Source organism: Salvelinus fontinalis, chromosome 26 (assembly GCF_029448725.1).
Source record: "Salvelinus fontinalis isolate EN_2023a chromosome 26, ASM2944872v1, whole genome shotgun sequence".
Taxonomy (NCBI): Eukaryota; Metazoa; Chordata; class Actinopteri; order Salmoniformes; family Salmonidae; genus Salvelinus; species Salvelinus fontinalis.
Window position 1 is genome coordinate 18162373 of NC_074690.1, and position 21194 is coordinate 18183566.

Consider the following 21194-nt stretch of genomic DNA (forward strand, 5'->3'; position numbering starts at 1 on the left):
GGGCCCCACAAGGGTGCGTTCTGAGCCCTCTCCTGTACTCCCTGTTCACCCACGACTGCGTGGCCATGCACGCCTCCAACTCAATCATCAAATTTGCGGATGACACTACAGTGGTCGGCTTGATTACCAACAACGACGAGACGGCCTACAGGGAGGAGGTGAGGGCCCTCGGAGTGTGGTGTCAGGAAAATAACCTCACACTCAACGTCAACAAAACAAAGGAGATGATTGTGGGCTTCAGGAAACAGCAGAGGGAGCACCCCCCTATCCACATCGACGGGACAGTAGTGGAGAAGGTGGAAAGTTTTAAGTTCCTCGGTGTACACATCACGGGCAAACTGAATTGGTCCACCCACACAGACAGCGTTGTGAAGAAGGCGCAGCAGCGCCTCTTCAACCTCAGGAGGCTGAAGAAATTCGGCTTGTCACCAAAAGCACTCACAAACTTCTACAGATGCACAATCGAGAGCATCCTGTCGGGCTGTATCACCGCCTGGTACGGCAACTGCTCCGCCCACAACCGTAAGGCTCTCCAGAGGGTAGTGAGGTCTGCACAACGCATCACCGGGGGCAAACTACCTGCCCTCCAGGACACCTACACCACCCGATGTCACAGGAAGGCCATAAAAATCATCAAGGACAACAACCACCCAAGCCACTGCCTGTTCACCCCGCTATCATCCAGAAGGCGAGGTCAGTACAGGTGCATCAAAGCAGGGACCGAGAGACTGAAAAACAGCTTCTATCTCAAGGCCATCAGACTGTTAAACAGCCACCACTAACATTTAGCGGCCGCTGCCAACATACTGACTCAACTCCAGCCACTTTAATAATGGGAATTGATGGAAATTATGTAAAAATGTACCACTAGCCACTTTAAACAATGCCACTTAATATAATGTTTACATACCCTACATTACTCATCTCATATGTATATGTATATACTGTACTCTATATCATCTACTGCATCTTGCCATCTTTATGTAATACATGTATCACTAGCCACTTTAAACTATGCCACTTTATGTTTACATACCCTACATTACTCATCTCATATGTATATACTGTACTCGGTACCATCTACTGCATCTTGCCTATGCCGTTCTGTACCATCACTCATTCATATATCTTTATGTACATATTCTTTATCCCTTTACACTTGTGTGTATAAGGTAGTAGTTGTGGAATTGTTAGGTTAGATTACTTGTTGGTTATTACTGCATCGTCGGAACTAGAAGCACAAGCATTTCGCTACACTCGCATTAACATCTGCTAACCATGTGTATGTGACAAATAAAATTTGATTTGATTTGATTTGTATCAAATTATTGATATATTTACAGTTTTATTCACATGTTTTTCAAATACAGGTGATGAATCATGCATTCTGACTCTTGCATAGATTGTAATGTGCACATATTATGTGTGTAAAATACTTTTTTGAAGGTTGTACTGATTATGATGAGCTAAGCTAATTCCTGCTATGTGTGTGGAGCCATGTTTGTTGACATACAATGCATTCTGGGTTTCACGTAATCATCTGTTGGACCGAAAATGTTATAACAAAATGATGGCCGTAAGGGTTCACTCATTTTTTGAGGACTTACGGAAATTAATGGTGGGATGTGAACAATGGTGGACGTCGCCCCCCTTTGAACATGCATACTATTAATAGACCAAACTCATCTTGTCTCGTCTTATTATCTTTGGTTTCTTTGAGGGGAGAAGAGCATGGCAGCGAGCAGAAACTACCCATCGTCGGATTACTTTCGATTTCTAGAGAGTGTTTTACTCAATTATTTCGATCAATGGTGAGCTCACCCGTGATGTGATTAATTATAAATAGTAATTTATATTAGCTAATTCATATTGTAGTTGGTCAGCGAGAGTTATACAAATATGACCGCATGTGTTATGTCAATCTTTCCGCAGTTAGCGCTAAGACAAATGTAGCCTACATTTTCCAGTTTGGATGATTGTGTTATGCTGTAGCTACTTCTGTGAATGTCTGAACATTGCATCCAAAAATAAACTGCTCACATTCTGGACATAACTTTCTAAGGACTGTGTTTGTGCAAAATGTTTCTGAAAAAAGTGGGGCCAGCTTAAATGCTGATTGTTGCATCATTCGAAACTGGCCGTTCTAAATAAGCGTTCTAAATAAGCGTTCTAATCACACCAGTTTGATCGTATGCTACAGGAACCACTGTAGAATGATCACACCCGTGTGTTGGTACATGTAAAAAGGTTAAAGTGTACATTTCCCAGCTGTCAGGTTTACATCTAAATATTGTGAAACGTATGTGATTAAATATGAAACTATTTGTGAAAAGATGTAATGTGATGTTAACCTTCTAAATATGAGTATGGATGTTCATATAAAGTTTAACTAGTCAGTGGCCACGCCCCCATGAGGTCAGACATTACATCAGGTGTCATAGAACTGCCCCTTTTTCCACAGAGTATTAAACCACTTCCTACAAAATGTACATTAAGTCAGAGAACATCGGGACGGAGTCCCCACGTTGGAACTGCTACAATTCTATAGATCAAATTATGGAGCTGACGGTACATGTTGAAATGGTTAAGAACTACAACTCCATAGGCCACGGAGACCATACAGATGTAGTTTTGGCTACACGGCTGGAAATGGTTAAACTCTGAGACTATCGATCACTACAGAATATGAGCAAATCCTAGACGTATAATTACTAGTCTGCAGCTGGAAATTACATAAGTCTAAGACAAGAATACCGTCAACCGCCGAAACATCTATTCTACAAAACATCCATGTGTACGCTTGACGTATCCATAATTAACACAACCAGAGACTTTCTGTCAATTGACTCTCCAGCAGACGGACCGGATTCCAACAGAGAAGACAACGACATACGGGTGTAAATATTTACACTACCGTTTAAAAGTTTGGGGTCATTAGAGATGTTCTTGTTTTTGAAAGAAAAGCAAATTTTTGGTCCATTAAAATAACATCAAATTGATCAGAAATACAGTGTAGACATTGTTAATGATGTCAATGACTATTGTAGCTGGAAACGGCAGATTTTTTATGGAATATCTACAAAGGCGTACAGAGGCCCATTAAAAGCAACCATCACTCCTGTGTTACAACGGCTCGTTGTGTTAGCTAATCCAAGTTTATCATTTTAATAGGCTAATTGATCATTAGAAATCCCTTTGCAATTATGTTAGCACAGCTGAAACCTGTTTGCCAATTAAAGAAGCAATGAAACTGGCCTTCTTTACACTAATTGAGTATTTGGAGCATCAGCATTTGTGGGTTCGATTACAGGCTCAAAATGTCTAAAAACAAAGTATTTTCTTCTGAAACTAATCTGTCTATTCTTGTTCTGAGAAATGAGGGCTATTCCATGCGAGAAATTGCCAAGAAACTGAAGATCTCTTTCAACTCTGTGTACTACTCTCTTCACAGAACAGCGCAAACTGTCTCTAACCAGAATAGAAAGAGGAGTGGGAGGTCCCGGTGCACAACTGAGCAAGAGGACAAATACATTAGAGTGTTGACCAGAAGTGCTGATTGTAAAGTACGTGTTTTAATGGTACTGTTTGTGTCTGTGTTCAGATACATCAGTGGGCATCATAGTATCTGGGAATCACTGCATTGGTGCTTGTGGTCAGCCTGCTCATAGTCTATAGATGTGAATTCAACAAGGAAACAGGTGAGAAACACTCTCTCACACACCCACACTGTGTCAAATAAGGGAAATTACTCTTTTCACATCCAGTTTTCAATTCCAAGAAATCATTTGCACATACAATCATCCTTTGGCCCTGGTTGAGAAATAGAGTTCTCATTGTGAACAGGGCTGTGTGTGTGTGTGTGTGTGTGTGTGTGTGTGTGTGTGTGTGTGTGTGTGTGTGTGTGTGTGTGTGTGTGTGTGTGTGTGTGTGTGTGTGTGTGTGTGTGTGTGTGTGTGTGTGTGTGTGCGTGTGCGTGTGTGTGCGTGTGTGTGCGTGTGCGTGTGCGTGTGTGCGTGCGTGCTTGCGTGCATGTAAAATGTTCTAATCTATGTTCTCTATCAAAGACCCTCAGTTATGGAACAGCTTGCCTTCTCAGGTAAAAGGAGCAGAAATCATTGAGGTTTTTAAAATCACAGTTAACAATGTACCTTTTAGCTTGGCCTTTAATCAGTGAATGTTTTAGACATCCTCTGTGTTTTATGTTCTTTTATTCATCCTTTGTACTTTTAATTTGATTGTTTTAATGTAAATAGTGTTGCGATTTAAAATGGACTTCAAATTAAAACGTAATTTGATATTACAGTATTTTGTATACATTGTTGACAAAAAATGACAATGCATTTTAATTCCACTTTGTAACACAACAAAACGTGGAAAAAATCAACGGGTGTGAATACTTTCTGAAGGCACTGTAGCAGATGGTCTCATCCAGAGTGACTTACAGAAGCATTTAGGGTTAAGTGCCTTGTCAACGAGGGGATTCAAACCAGCATTCTTTCAGTTACTGGACGCAAGGTTACCTGCCACCCTAACTAGTAAATCATTAACAAATCATTTCAAAGTTGTTTGAAAATCTGTCTATATACAGTATATGTTTTTATTTAATATTTATTGTAGGAATAAATTATTAATAAATGGTGAGTAAACTGTATATAAATGTCTTAGAAATTGTTTATTGCCGGAAGTTATTATAAAGTGTTACTGAGAAGTGAAATGGTTTCAGGAAGTACTTAGTGAAACAGCAGGACTTCTGTGGCTCAGCGTAGACACACTCACTCTCAGAGAGGTTCTCATACACACTGCAGGAGCAGACCTTCCTGTACTGAGGTGGTAACTGGACGTAGAGGTCTGAGGTGACTACTCTGCATCTCTTATCCGTATTTTTTGAAACTGCACTGTCGGTTAGGGGCTCGTAAGTAAGTATTTCACTGTAGGGTCTACACCTGTTGTATTCAGCGCATGTGACTAATACAATTTGATTTGACTGGAGTAAACAGGGTGTACAGGGTCTAAAGAGACTTGAACTAGCTGGGAGCCACAAGTCATCATGGTTATCCTGCTGGTCCTCACACTGAAGGTTGTCCTCCTCTTAGGTAAGTACATCAGACTGAATGAACACATCTCCAGTGAATCCTCTCTATAGTTGGATACATTTGGTTGTAACATTTTACAGTGTAACTCCATTCACTCACTGATAATGCTGTTAGATAAAGGGGAGGGGACACTGAGGAACACAAGGTCCAGTATGTACTGATGGATGTGATGGGGAACACCAGTGGTGTACCAGACCAGAATCCACTCTTACAGTATGTGAAATGGAAGCTGGGGTGTTTGTACTGTTTGTAATGAGACTGTTGGTGTGTCCTACAGCTGCTGTGAGGAGTGTGTGTACAGCAGAGTTGATCACAGTGGACGGATATGAGGGGGGCAAGGCAGAGATCAGATGCCCCTATAGAGAGGAGTGGAGGAGCCACCAGAAGTACCTCTGCAAAGGGGTTTGTACTGTTTTTAATAAAGACAAAGTTATTAAGACTGAGGTGGGGGAAAACAGTGCTTCAAAAGGGAGATACTCGCTGAAGGACAACAGAGAGGAAAGTGTCTTCATTGTGACCATCACCAACCTGACGTTAAATGATGCTGGGAGATACTGGTGTGGAGTGGACAAATGGGGACAAGATAACTACATTCAAGTCAACCTTGAAGTCGCTGAAGGTAGTGTAAACCTTTGATTCTCATCCTCAAAACTTTGTCACTTCCAAACTAAACATATTATAATATACATTCCTAATCAAGCTTCCGCTATTGACCTGAGCCTTAAAACATTTACTTAAAAACTTCTTATGGCTGCAAGGCAAAGTGTTGAGTAGCCAGTGAAATCGTGCCCATTTCAAACGGCCTCCTACTCAAATCTTGCTTGTACAATATGAATATTATTATTCTTTTTGGATAGAAAACACTTTCTAGTTTCTAAAAGAGTTGGAATTATTTCTCTGAGTGAAACAGAAGTCCTTCTGCAGCACTTTTCCTGACCAGGAAGTGAAATGTCAGAAATCGATGCTCTTTTCAACTTGATGCCTATACATGGTCTTAACACTTAGGAGTCTGCTGACACTCTATACGCCTTCCTATTGGTGTAAAGAGGGTGTCAGAGAAGAATTTTTTTTGCTCCTCTTGGTCTGTGGTGGAAAAAAACCTATTTCTTTGACAAGACCGTCCACTTCCGGTACTCTGAAGGAAGTGGGATTGACTTCTGTTTTGCCTTCGTATCGAACGGCTAACATCTCCGGCTCGAATTTTTTTTGATACATGTGACCATATCATCGTAATGTATGTTTTTTCAATATAGTTTAATCAGATTATTGAAACTTTATTCGGGAGTTTTGCCGTGTTCCGTCCTCTGACTGTGTTTACGTTGGAGAAATTTATGCCACTCGGCTAGTGCCAATGCTAATTGAAGAGGGAGATTTGCCATTCTGAATCGAAACAACGACTCATCTGGACAGAGGACACGTTCTTCAACATTCTGATGAAAGATCAGCAAAAGTAAGACCCATTTTATGATGTTATTTCATATATCTGTCGTGCATGTGAACTGGCCGTGGGCGCCCAATTATTTCTGTCTATTGTAGCTACGCTAATATAGCGATACATTTTGTTTGCGCTGTAAAACATTTAATAAATCGGAAATATTGTTTGGAATCACAAGATGCCTGTCTTTCAATTGCTGCAGACTATGTATTTTTCAGAAATGTTTTATGATGAGTAATTAGCTATTTGACGTTGGTGTCTGTAAATATTATGGCTGCTTTTGGTGCAATTTCGGATTGTAGCTGAAATGTAAACTATGGTTTATACATGAAATATGCAAATTTTTCGAACAAAACATATGCTATACAATAAATATGTTATCAGACTGTCATCTGATGAATTTGTTTCTTGGTTAGTGGCTATTTATATCTTTATTTGGTCGAATTTGTGATAGCACCTGATGGAGTAAGAAACTGATGGAGTTAGAAAAAAATGTGTCTTTTGCTAACGTGGTTAGCTAATAGATTTACATATTTTGTCTTCCCTGTAAAACATTTTAAAAATCGGAGATGTTGGCTTGATTCACAAGATGTGCACCTTTCATCTGGTGTCTTGGACTTGTTAATGTGTGAAAGTTAAATATAAAAAAAAAATAGATTTTGAATTTCGCGCCCTGCACTTTTAGCTGGATGTTGTCATAAGTGTACCGGTGTCGGGCTGCCCCCGTAAAAGGTTAATACCCATCCCGGATCCGGGAGCATCCTCATCAAAAAAGCTGACTAGCATAGCCTAGCGGGACAGGGATATCATATAATATAATTTTCATGAAATCACAAGTCCAATACAGCAAATGAAAGATAAACATCTTGTGAATCCAGCCATCATTTCCGATTTTTAAAATGTTTTACAGCGAAAACACAATATGTATTTCTATTAGCTAACCACAATAGCCAAAGACTCAACCGCATATTTTCACCATGTTTCTACCGCATAGGTAGCTATCACAAAACCGACCAAATAGAGATATAATTAGTCACTAAACAAGAAACAACTTCATCAGATGACAGTCTTATAACATGTTATACAATAAATTTATGTTTTGTTCGAAAATGTGCATATTTGAGGTATAAATCATAGTTTTACATTGCAGCTACCATCAAAAATATCACCAAAGCAGCCAGAATAATTACAGAGAGCAACGTGAAATACCTAAATACTCATCATAAAACATTTATGAAAAATACATGGTGTACAGCAAATGAAAGATAAACATCTTGTGAATCCAGCCAATATTTCCGATTTTTTAAGTGTTTTACAGCGAAAACACAATATAGCATTATATTAGCTTACCACAATAGCCAAACACACAAACACATTTATTCACCGCATAGATAGCATTCGCAAAAACCAGCAAAAGATATAAAATTAATCACTAACCTTGAACAACGTCATCAGATGACAGTCTTATAACATCAGGTTATACAATACACTTGTGTTTTGTTCGAAAATGTGCATATTTAGAGCTGCAAACCGTGGTTATACATTGTGAAAATGTAGCAACATTTCCCCAGAATGTCAGGAGCTATTTTGGACACTCACCTAATCTGACCAAAGAACTCATCATAAACTTTACTAAAAAATACATGTTGTACAGCAAATGAAAGATACACTGGTTCTTAATGCAACCGCGTGTTAGATTTTTTAAGATAACTTTACCATAACAAACAGCTTGCGTTATTGCGAGACAGCGCCCGCCAAAACGGCGGAGAATAGAAATAACATTTTCCACAGAAATACGAAATAACATCATAAATTGTTCTTACTTTTGCTGAGCTTCCATCAGAATCTTGTACAAGGAGTCCTATTTCCAGAATAAATCGTTGTTTGGTTTTAGAATGTCCTTTTCTCCTGTCGAATTCGCGCCACAATGCTAGCCAATGTTGATGACATTCCCAGTTTCTCTCGATGCAAAGAACGGAAAACTCCAAAAGTCCCAATAAACGTTGAATAACCTGATAAAACTCGGTTGAAAAAACATACTTTACGATGTTATTATCACATGTATCAAATAAAATCAGAGCCGGAGATATTAGCCGTGTATACCGAATGCTTATCAGAAGACAATATGGAGGTGCTTCGCGCGCCTAGGTAGAGAAAGGAAATTCCTGACCTGCCACTCCAAAAGCTGTTGTTCGACCTCAGATCAAGCTAGACACCCCATTCCACCTTCCACTGCCTGTTGACATCTAGTGGAAGGCGTATGAAGTGCATGCATATCAATAAATATAAGCCAGTTGAATAGGCAGGCCCTGGAACAGAGCCTCGTTTTCAGATTTTTCACTTCCTGTTGTTAGGGTTGCGCCAATTCAATCTGGTATAAGGATAAGTATGACGATGAGTCACCAATTGTATGCTATGTATTTTTTATTAACTAAGTAATAAATGGCAAATGCAACTTTCGTATATACGGGTTCCCTGTACCACCCCGCAGGGTAGAACAGAGAACTGACTTGTTCCTGACAAAAACATTATAATATACTCTGACAGAGTTAGTTCCTGCTTCCGAGCCGGCCTGTCACAAAGTAGAGACTGGGCGTGGTTTAGACTCACACAGCCTATCGCCGGCGCTCAGGCTAGTCCTAGCCTCTTTGCCCTCTTTGGTGTCCCGGCGCTGTTGCTGTGTAGATTACGCTCCCTCACCCCAGAGACTGAGGTCAGACAGCTCTGCAACATTGTCTGCGCTATTTGCACCTGCATACAAAGCCCACTGTTCACGCTCAAGGCTAACCACTGCTTCCCAGCACACTTATCTGGGGCTAACTGTTACTTCCAGCACACACACACAGACACCCAGGCGCCCAGGCCAACAGTTGCTAATATTCAATCACATGTGATATAGTAAGGGCTATAGTGCATAATTCAGAACCTCACATTGTATGGAAGTTTGCTGCAAAATGAGTTCTGTTTTACTCACAGATATAATTCAAACAGTTTTAGAAACTTGAGAGTGTTTTCTATCCAATAGTAATAATAATATGCATATTGTATGATCTAGAATAGAGTACGAGGCAGTTTAATTTGGGCACGATTTTTTCCAAAGTGAAAATAGCGCCCCCCTATTGACAAGAAGTTTTTAACTTGAGAACCTGAACATTATTCCATTTTTTATGCACATTATTCATTGACACAATGCATGCATTGTTCTGTTATGCGCATGTAGCAATTGCAGGGGCAATCTGCAATTGCTACATACAGTACCAGTCAAAAGTTTGAACACACTTACTCAATCAAGAGTTTTTCTTTATTTTTACTATTTTCTATATTGTAAAATAATAGTGAAGACATCAAAACTATTAAATAACACATATGGAATCATGTAGTAACCAAAAAACTGTTTTTAAAATATATTTGAGATTTTTCCAAGTAGCCACTTTTGCCTTGATGACAGCTTTGCACACTCTTGGCATTCACTCAACCAGCTTCATGAGGTAGTCACCTGGAATGCATTTCAATTAACAGGTGTTTCTTTCCTTCTTAATGCAGTTGAGCCAATCAGTTGTGTTGTGACAAGGTAGGAGTGGTATACAGAAGATAGCCCTATTTGTAGAATGCTGTGGTAGCCATGCTGGTTAAGTGTGGCTTGAATTCTAAATAAATCACTGACAGTGTCACCAGTAAAGCACCCCCACACCATCACACCTCTTCCTCCATGCTTCATGGTGGAAACTACACATGCGGGGATCATCCGTTCACCTACTCTGCGTCTCACAAAGACACGGAGGTTGGAACCCAAAATCTCAAATTTTGACTATTCAGACCAAAGGACAGATGTCTAATTTGTGTTGCTCGTGTTTTTTGGCCAAAGCAAGTCTCTTCTTATTATTGGTGTCCATTAGTAGTGGTTTCATTGCAGCAATTTGACAAAGAAGGCCTGATTCACACGGTCTTCTCTGAACAGTTGATATTGAGATGTGTCTGTTACTTGAACTCTGTGAAGCATTTATTTGGACTGCAATTTCTAAGGCTGGTAACTCTAATGAACTTATCCTCTGCAGCAGAGGTAACTCTGGGTCTTCCTTTCCTGTGGCAGTCCTCATGAGAGCCAGTTTCATCATAGCGCTTGATGGTTTTTGCGACTGCACTTGAAGAAACTTTCATCGTTCTTGACATTATCCGGATTCATGTCTTAAAGTAATGATGACTGTTGTTTCTCTTTGCTTATTTGAGCTGTTCTTGCCATAATAGGGACTTGGTCTTTTACCAAATATGGCTATCTTCTGTATCTCACCCCTACCTTGTCACAAAACAACTGATTGGGTCAATCGCATTAACCTGTTGAGGCTGGGGGCGCTGTTGTCACTATTTATGCTAATCGTGTAATTTTTGAAACGGCTTCCCACAAAATTCTTGATCGTACAATATGCACATTATTATTATTATTGGATAGAAAACAGTCTATAGTTTCTATAGGAGTTGAAATTTTGTCTCTAAGTGGAACAGAACCCATTCTACAGCAATTTCCCTGACATGGAGTCAGATTTCAGAAATTTTGGCCCCTGATCTGGAGTCAGTTAAAAGGCCACTGTTATTGCTATGAGTATACGGACACTGCTTACGTCTTCCCCTGGATACCTTTACGTGATGACGATTTGAATGGGGTCGATTGCGCGTTCACAGGCACTATAAATTAAAAAACCCTGTAGCTAGCAACTCTTTTCTTGGTGCGTCACGCGCGTGGAGGACACCGACCCGCACCTGTTCCAAGCATTAGTGTTGGGAGTAATCTTTCTCCGGTCATGTTAAGACTCGTTATAGGAGTTAAAAACATCATAAGGTAGTTAATTTAAAGCGTTTTATAGCAATTTATATCCGTTTAGTGCGATTTTGGGACATTTATTTCTGAAACGCTGTGAATCGCTGGGCACGCTTCCAGTTCATCCCGAACGCAGTTGGCATTTCCACATGGCAAGAGGACAGCTTTCCACCAAAAGACGATTAGACCCAAGAAAGGATCCTTTGCCCAAGATACTGATGGAAGAACAGCTCAAAGTAGGACATTTTTATTATGATAAATCGTGTTTCTGTCGAAAAATGTTAGTGGCTTAGGACGCCATGTTTTTGACGTAGCTTCGCTTGGCGCAAACTGTATTGAAAAGTAAGGATAATTTAAAAAATGGAATTCCGCGATTGTATTAAGAATTAAATTGTCTATCAATCGATGTCCACCCTATATTTTTTAGTCACGTTTATGAGTATTTATGTATAAGAGTAGATCACTGTCTAATATGGAGCACGGACATTTTCTCACCAGCTGGGCTACATTTCACATTGTCTAACCATGATTTTGGTGGCTAAATATGCACATTTTCGAACAAACTGTATATGCATGTTGTAATGTGATGTTACAGGGGTGTCATCTGAAGAATTCTGAGAAGGTTAGTGAAAAAATAATATATTTTGGCGATGTTTACGTTATCGCTCACTTTGGCTAGAATTAATGCTGGGGTAATGTTTGCACATGTGCTATGCTAATATAACGATTTATTGTGTTTTCGCTGTAAGACACTTAGAAAATCTGAAATATTGTCTGTATTCACAGGATCTGTGTCTTTCGATTAGTGTATGCTGTGTATTTTTACGAAATGTTTGATGATTAGTAAGTAGGTAAACACGTTCCTCTATGTAGTTATTCTAGTCCATTTGTGACGGTGGGTGCAATTGTAACCTATGCCATCTACCTGAAATATGCACATTTTTCTAACAAAACCTATCCCATACCCTAAATATGTTATCAGACTGTCATCTGATGAGTTTTTTTCTTGGTTAGGGGCTATAAATATCTTAGTTTAGCCGAATTGGTGATAGCTACTGGTGTTGGTGGACAAATAAAAGATGGTGGATTATGCTAATGTGTTTTTAGGTAATAGATTTACATCTTTACATATTGTGTCTTCCCTGTAAAACATTTTAAAAATCGGACATGTTGGCTGGATTCACAAGATCTGTGTCTTTCATTAGCTGTATTGGACTTTAATGTGTGAAAGTTAAATATTTAAAAAATATATTTTTTTTGAATTTCGCGGCTCTGCCTTTTCAGTGGGGTTGGGGGGGGAGTGCCGCTAGCGGCACCCTCAGCCTAGACAGGTTAAGAAGGAAAGAAATTCCACAAATTAACTTTTTAACAAGGCACACCTGTTAACTGAAATGCATTCCAGGTGACTACCTCATGAAGCTGGTTGAGAGAATGCCAAGAGTGTGCAAAGCTGTATACAAGACAGAGGATGTGTCACGACTTCCACCAAAGTCGGTCCCTCTCCTTGTTCGTTTGGCGGTCGATGTCACTGACCTTCTAGCCATCGCCGATCCACTTTCATTTTCCATTGGTTTAGTCTTGTCTTCCATCACACCTGGTTCCAAATCCATCAATGACATGTTGTGTATTTAACCCTCTGTTCCCCCCCATGTCCTTGTCCATAATTGTTTGTTGTCAGTGCTTGTGCACGTTTTGTTCTGGTGTGCGTCGGGGTTATGTACCCATGTATTGTATTGTTCTGTATCCGGTGGGTTTTGATAATTAAACTTAGCCGTTGGAAACGGCTGACTTCTCTGCCGCCAGTACGCACCCTTGACAGGATGGCTACTTTGAAGAATCTCAAATATAAAATATATTTTAATTTATTTCACACTTTTTTGCTTACTACATGATTCCATGTATGTGTTCTTTCATAGTTTGTCTTCACTATTATTCTACAAATACAAATAAAGAAAAGCCCTTGAATGAGTAGGTTTGTCCAAACTTTTGACTGGTACTGTACATTTTTGTACTTTTAAATAAATAATATATTCCCATTGATTCTTGAAGTATATAACTTATAAGTGCCTCATGAGCTTAGTTCAAATGTCATACCCCACTAAAATTCAAAATATAAGCTTGTTTTACTCCATTGTTTGTAAACAAACAAACACTGGATAGACAAACCATGGTTAAAACTACAGCTTTGATCTAATGGATGGTCAGTGTCTATATTTCTCCAGTCCCATCCGTCAGCTGTTTAACAAAAACAGTGATGGGGTGACTGCTTTGTTGTTGTTTGATCTGCAGATTTCCCCTTTAACATCTCAACAAGATTTCACCCTAAATCAGGTCATATCCTTCAAGTGGCGTGAACAATGGATTAAACACACAGTACAGTACATGTATTAGAGAACCACAGATCACACATCATTAATGCATTAGACAAGGAATTGTCATTGGAGTTTCCAACCCACTCTAGTTCTGTTATGGCATATCATTATCTTGTAATAAATTGGTTGAACATCTTTCTGAGCGCTAGGCCTAGATGTTTGTTTAAAATGACAGATTGGTGTTGTGAGAACCTCACTGAGGTGACAGGCTGTGAAGAACGGTCAGTCGCCATCCATTGTGTGTATGAATAAAAACAATGCCACGTAAAATGCCACGTTCTCACTGTTCGACAACAAGACAGCCAGAGTTGTCACCGTGACCATCACTAGCCTAATCAAAGAGGATGCTGGGAGATGTCTCTGTGGCGTGCAGAACAACCACACTCTTCATACCCTGTCAGCAGTCCAGCTAGATTTCAAGAGTAAGGGTTCAATTGCATGAGCCTGTTCTGCATTGTGAGACAGAATGATCAGGACACAGTTGTATGTCAGTGAAGTGAGAAGCTTAGATGGATACAATGAGGGAGAGAGCTGGGTGTGCCTGTGTGAGTGGAGGCGGGAAAAACAACCTGTAGTATATTAAATGTGTCTACATCTTAGGCCTAGCTACATGGTCTGTAACCTGATTTGATGTGAGCATAAAGTAAGCGTGTGCAGCTATGTGTTGAATTTAAGTTTTACAGACGCTCTTATCCAGAGCAATTTACAGTAGTGAGTGCATACATTTTCATATTTGTTTGTACTGGTTCCCGTGAGAGTCAAACCCACAACTCTGGTGTTGCAAGTGCCATGGTCTACCAACTGAGCCACACTGTAATGACCATGATGGGAGACAGATAGCTGGCTTCAAGCACATGACGCAGCAGGTGTTTATTGTAAAGGACCATAGGAGGAGGCAGGTAGCTGGGTCCAGGGGCAGGCAGAAGGTCATACACAGGGGGTCCAACAAGACAACAGTACAGGCAGGGAAAAGGCTAGTAATGTCGCCCGGGAGATCAGGCAATAGGCTGATAACAGGAAATCCAATAGTGTTTGCCTGCCTCAATAGCCTATCATACACAGGAGGATTACATTACGGGAAAAACAGAGCACCGAATAGAAGTGTGTCACAAAACAAACAATACCTCACAATGATGGGGTGCAAAGAACTGAACAAAATAGTGTGTGATAATGACATACAGGTGTGTGAGCAGGTAAATAGGATCTGGAGAGTGAGCTGCGTTCAGGGGATCTATGTGTTTGAGTGTGTGAGCTTGAAAGTGGGCTGGAAAGTGAGCTGCGTTCAGGGGATCTACGTGTTTGAGTGTGAGTTGGAAGCAGACGTTACACACACAGGACCACAATGTCTGTACCCAGGAGACTGCCAACTTATCTTAGGTCCAGGACCAGCTCCTTCTTGACCTCTTGGTCGGCCAGTCCAAGTGGATTTTTATTTGTTCAGCTGGTGACGAAAAATAAATATGTACAAAAAAGAAAGTAGAAAAAAACCATGCCCAAACTAAAGACTCAAAAACAAATGAAAGGCCTCATGGCTACCAAACAAACACCAGCAGCCTCATGGCCCTGCCAGCTGGGACACTCACCTTAATTGGCAGCACCTGTGTTTAACTAGAAACTTGGCTCAGCGTCTAGACTCGGTTGGTGCTGCTACCTGTGGATGTAGTGTGAAAGTGTATCATGGTAGTGTGTTGTTTGTCAATGTCCTAACTCTAACCTTCCCTCCATAACATAACACTACCAACACACAACGAATCCTTTCTACACTACGCTAGTTAGTAAACATATTTTTGTACTGTAAAGAGACAGATCTGGTGTCAAATCTGACTTTGAATCAGATTCCCGCCTCTGAGTGGTATAGAGTACAAACAATGTCTCTGCGACAACACATCTGTCACTGATTCCCTGTACTCCTGCTCATTCCGTGCACCCGTTCCGGAGGTCTACATCACCGGCCTCCAGGCAGTACTGAACTGTCCTATTACCCACACCTGGTTTCCATTCCCCCTGATTAGTAATTGTATATATGTGCCCTCTGCTCACCATTGTGCGGTCGGTTATTGTTCCCATGACCGTTGATCTTGTGAGTGTCTGTGCGGTGTTGTGTCATCGTTATTATGGGTCTCGTCCCGTGTATTTATTAGAGGTTTAACCTCTTCTGTTTGGGTTACATCCCTGTGTTTTTGTACATGTGTTTGTTTTGGACTTCGTCCCTGTGCCTTTACATGGCATGTTGTATTTTTGGGTGGAGTTAAAACCCCCTATTATGTATTCCTGTCTCCAATCCTTTTATACAACGTGACAACATCCCCCTGCAAGAACTACTTTAATACCAGCAGACAGCATTTTTGTTTTGTTAGCCATGTGGAAAATTGTCACTTTGTTTTGTGGTCCTTTTTAGTAGCACCAACAATCACCACCAAAACAGAACCTACTACAACCGCATCAAAACCTGGTTCACCAACTCCATCATCCTTAGCCATCTCACCACCATCATCCATCTCATCAACACACAATGGATCTGGTAAATAAACTCTTATGGCTGTGTTTTTCACTAATTCAATCAGATCAGCTCTGAAAAAGATGATTTGAAAATATCTGATTGGTCAAAAGTTGCGTGAACACAGCCTATGAGCCTTTTAAACTTACTGTATGCTGGTTTCTCTTTGAAACTGGTTTCACAACATGTACTTTTGTAGTGTAAGTTACTGATTTGGAGCCAAATCTGACTTTAGGTAGTGTGGGACACTTCCACACCAGATTCCCCACTGAGTGGTATAGTGCAAAGACAATGTCTCTCGAGCAACTCATTAGATCTTTTTCAGAGCTTATCTGATTGGTCGAAATACCAATTAGTGAAAAAAAAGATCAGAATTGGGCTGCCTGTGTAAATCAGCCTTAAACAAATGGGGACAATGTCCACACCTGTGATTTGATGCATTACTTAAGTATGCAATATGGTTTAGATGAGGTGCTCCTGTATAGTTGAACAGCTAGCCTTCTTTTGGTAGTCTATATACTATGGTGTATGCAAATAGCTACACCCATGCATGAATGTTGGCCACCACATCCAAGGCTAATGTAAGGATAGGATGTAAACAGAAAAGATGCACATAAAATGTAACATTTTATCGAAGAGGCAGATCTTACATTACATATTAGTGTAAAAAGGCCTTATGAAAGTTGAACAGAAGTGCTGATTGTAAAGTATTGGCGCTACTTGTGTGTCTGTGTTCCAGGAACATCAGTGATCATCATAGTATCTATGAGTCTGGTTACATTGCTGCTTGTAGTCAGTCTGCTTATAGTCTACAGATGGAAATGCAACAAGGAAACAGGTGAGAAACACACACGCTGTCAAAACATTTAAATGCCTCTTTTCACACTTTTCATTTCAAATAAATAATTTGCATATTCATGATTGCACATTTCGTCACAATATTGTTTTGAGTTCTCTTGAGGACTGATGCCCGACTGACTAGTGCGTTCTCAACCGACTCTTGCGTTCTCAACCGGCTAGTGCGTTCTCAACCGGCTAGTGCGTTCTCAACCGGCTAGTGCGTTCTCAACCGGCTAGTGCGTTCTCAACCGGCTAGTATGTTCTCAACCGGCACTGATTAAGATTTAGTCTAAAGTGCATTATAGTGATTTGGAAACAAATAATTAGTTGGAAAACCTGTTATCATTGTGATGTCATCCGATTGACTTTAGGTGTAGTATAACGTTAGTAAATTCACTCTGGCTATCTACTCTGATTTCAGAGCACTCATCTGTGACAGGAGTGCAGAATAACAGAATTTACAAACTGCAACACCTGTTGAATATGACCGTGTCAGTAAACGTTGGCAAAAAATGCCATTAAATTGTTGCGGGCAGCAGTTAAAGTATCCAAAGCTCTAGATAACTTAAACAGCCTAACCAGCTCTGCTAGAATGAGTGAAATGGTCAGTGTCACAACCTGATCTGGTTCACGTGTCTTTGTGCGTGTCTCCACCCTCCTCCAGGTGTCGCCCATCTTCCCCATTATCCCCAATGTATTTATACCTGTGTTCTGTTTGCCTGTCAGTTCGTTTTGTTTCGTCAAGCCTACCAGCGGGTTTCCCGTGCTCCTGTCTCTAGTTACTGTTGTCTTGTTTTGACCATTCTGCCTGTCCTCTACCTGCCTTGAGCCTGCCTGCCATTCTGTACCTTGTCACACCACCCTGGATTACTGTCCTCTACCTGCCTTGAGCCTGCCTGCCATTCTGTACCTTGTCACACCACCCTGGATTACTGTCCTCTACCTGCCTTGAGCCTGCCTACCGTTCTGTACCTTTCGGGCTCTGGATTACTGACCTTTGCCTGCCCCCCTGTTTTTGTAAAACTTTTGTTACTTCGAAAGTGTCTGCATCTGGGTCTTCTCCTGAGCCCTGACAGAGTGAGAAATTCCCTCATTTGTGTCGGCAGTATCTAGCAAGTTGGCCAGTTAGCTTGGGCGCTTGACTGCTGTTGTGAAATCAGAATGCTTGGATCAACCCTACTCCTCGGACAGAGCGTCCAGTGTTCTCTCTGAACTCTCCAAGAGTGAAACGCTCTGAATTTACTATAACAATCTGACAATGTTCTAAATTTACAAATGTCCAGAAAACACTGAGCGCACTCTGGCACTCTAGAGTGAATTTACGAACACACCCGTGTTATAATGTTAGCTAGCTAGATAAGAGGGAGGGGAGCACACTGAATTATAGCTAATTAACATTAGCATTGCTAGATAGTTTTGACAAACTTAGCTAGCTAATGACAACAATGCCATCTGTCTAAAGTAAATTTGACAACATATTGATACTTTTTTACTACAAAATAGCTGCATAATGGCAATGTCATGCATTTCCAAGCTACTATAGTGTAATTTAGACAGAACTCATAGCCTCTGTTAAGAATGACTGGGCACCACTTGACTTTTGGGCATCAGTATGGCTGAGCGTCTTGAGAATGTTGATGACAATGGCATAACGCAGCTGAGTGACAGAGGTACAAATCATCCTTTGGCCCTGATTGAACAATAGACGTCTCATTGTGAACATTGTGACAGTGTGCCCTCGGCTCCCTGTTCTTGGAAATGCAGCTCTCAAATCCACCTGAACAGACGGCTGGAGCCAAATAGTGAGCTGTGTTTGTCTGTGTTCTACAGCTGTCTCCTCTGCACCGACGGTGAACACTGGGATCAACAGAGAGGTCAGTGTGTGTGCCCTGTTGGTGGAAATGCAGCTCTCAAAACCACCTGAACAGATTGCTGGATACCCAATACTGAGCAATGTATAACACACTGTGTAGCTTATTGATATGCCACACCTGTCAGGTGGATGGCTTATTTTGGCAAAGTTGAAATGCTCACTAACAGGGATGTAAACAAATTTGTGTACAAAATTTGAGAGAAATAAGCTTTTGTGCATATGGAACATTTCTGGGATCTTTTTTCAGCTCATGAAAAACATTTTTGTTACTTTGAAACTGTCTGCATCTGGGTCTTCTCCTGAGGCTTGACAGTGAAGTTCTATCATTTGTGTCAGAAGTATCTAGCAAGCTAGCCAACTTTAGCCAGTTAGCTTGGGCGCTTGACTGCTGTTGTGAAGTCAGAATGCTCGGATCAACCCTACTCCTCGGACAGAGTGTCCAGTGTTCTCTCTGAACGCTCTGAGAGTGAAACGCTCTGAATTTACTATGACAATCTGACAATGTTCTGAATTTACGAATGCGCACTCTGGCACTCCAGAGTGAATTTACAAACACCTGTAGTATAATGTTAGCTAGCTAGATAAGAGTGAGGGGAGCACACCGAATTCTAGCTAATTAACATTAGCATTGCTAGGTATTTGACTAACTTTGCTAGCTAATGACATTGCCATCTGTCTAAAGTAAATTTGACAATTTTGATGACATTGTTTCCTACGAAATATCTGCCTAATGTAGCAATGTCATTGAGTGTGTGATCATGCTCTTTAATCAGCTTCTTGATATGTCACACCTGTCAGGTGGATGGATTATTTTGGCAAAGTAGAAATGCTCACTAACAGATGTAAACAAATGTGTGTACAAAATTTTGACTTTGTGCATATGGAAAATTTCTGGGATCTTTTATATCAGCTCATGAAACATTGGACCAGCACTTTACATGTGTTTTTGTTCAGTGTATGTTCCCTCTCGTAAGTCCTCCCATCCCACTCGTTTTCCTTCTCTCCAGGGTTGTGATCGTGACTATGAGGAAATAAATGACCAACCCCTACAGTCCAACATCTACGCCAACTTACCCACAAGCCCCTCTGAATGTCAACTATGCCGGTGTCAACTTCCATAAGGACCCCAGCTGCCCCAAAGAAGCCAGTGCTGTCATTTAAGAAAGCACTTCTTCTGGTGACTATGCCACTGTCAACATTGGTCAAAACCCTGCCTACTCCTCCCATCTACTCCAGTCAGCAAACCCAGAAACACCTGTCACTGTCAACCAATCAGAAGGGACATACACACACTGGCAACCAATCACAGTGACATGTTATTAACTATGTGTGCCACCTCTTGAGCGGTGAGATTTAATTTGAGCAAACATCTGCATAATCTGCTTCATGTCCTCACAGATGTGCTACCTTGACTACTGTCTTTCATGTCTCTACTCACCTTGTCTTAATGTTTAGGTCACTTAGGCCTAATTTGCATGTTAATATCTGTTAATATCTAAGTAAATATTGGCTCACTATATGCATTATAACTGACTAATGGTTTTTAACACATAATTAAATAGACATAATTAAGGGATAATCAATGAGGGACTATGCATTCTGTGGAAAACAATGCATGATTTGGAAGTTGTGGGCCAACACGCACAGCGCCGTGGCACTAACCTTCCACGGAGTTGCATTATTTTCCAGGGAACGCATAGAGCCCCGAGTTGATTATCTCGCTTATACCACGGCTATAACACTTTCTGCTAGAAATGAAAAAATAGCTAGCTGGCAAGTTTCCTAGATAGCTACAGTAGTTACCTAACCAAACAGACTTGCTACAGTAGATTAGCTAAGCAAACCATCAGTCCTCCTAGTTTGCTATTAATGAAAATCAATATTGCCAATTATGTTTTCAATTTGACTTTTGCTTTCAAAAGCAGGTTAGACCCCTGGTAGTGTCAAATAGGTAATAGTCTCTAACCATGGTCTCCATTTCCCCCCACCATGTGCCCACTATGCCCAACATCATTTAATAGTTATTGACTCGATACCAGTACCCCCTGTATATAGCCGCGTTATTTTTATTGTATTACTTTTATCTTTTACTTTTAGTTTATTTAGTAAATATTTTTAACTCTTTCTTGAACTGCATTGTTGGTTAAAGGTTTTAAAGTAAGCATTTCACAGTAAGGTCTACACCTGTTGTATTCAGAGCATGTGACAAATACAATTTGATTTGAACTGTAAATGAGAGGATCATGTTATGTAGAATTAAAATGTGTTATA

General features: G+C 40.5%; 1 protein-coding gene across 1 annotated transcript; it reads left to right on the plus strand.

Moving 5' to 3' along the window:
• The first annotated feature begins 4885 nt into the window (after window positions 1–4885).
• LOC129823795 (CMRF35-like molecule 5) lies at window positions 4886–21156 on the plus strand. The gene is made up of 6 exons (XM_055882770.1): window positions 4886–5093; window positions 5371–5712; window positions 16112–16234; window positions 16950–17048; window positions 18881–18924; window positions 19931–21156. Exons 1-6 carry the CDS (start codon window positions 5048–5050, stop codon window positions 20042–20044), a joined length of 768 nt encoding a protein of 255 aa, XP_055738745.1. The 5' UTR covers window positions 4886–5047; the 3' UTR covers window positions 20045–21156.
• The last annotated feature ends 38 nt before the right edge of the window (window positions 21157–21194 follow it).

Coding starts and splice junctions, on each gene's coding strand:
- LOC129823795 (XM_055882770.1), top strand. CDS start 5,048: ATGGTTATCCTGCTGGTCCTCACACTGAAGGTTGTCCTCCTCTTAG. Junction 5,713..16,111: donor CAACCTTGAAGTCGCTGAAG/GTAGTGTAAACC, acceptor GGTCCTTTTTAG/TAGCACCAACAATCACCACC. Junction 17,049..18,880: donor GAAATGCAACAAGGAAACAG/GTGAGAAACACA, acceptor TGTGTTCTACAG/CTGTCTCCTCTGCACCGACG.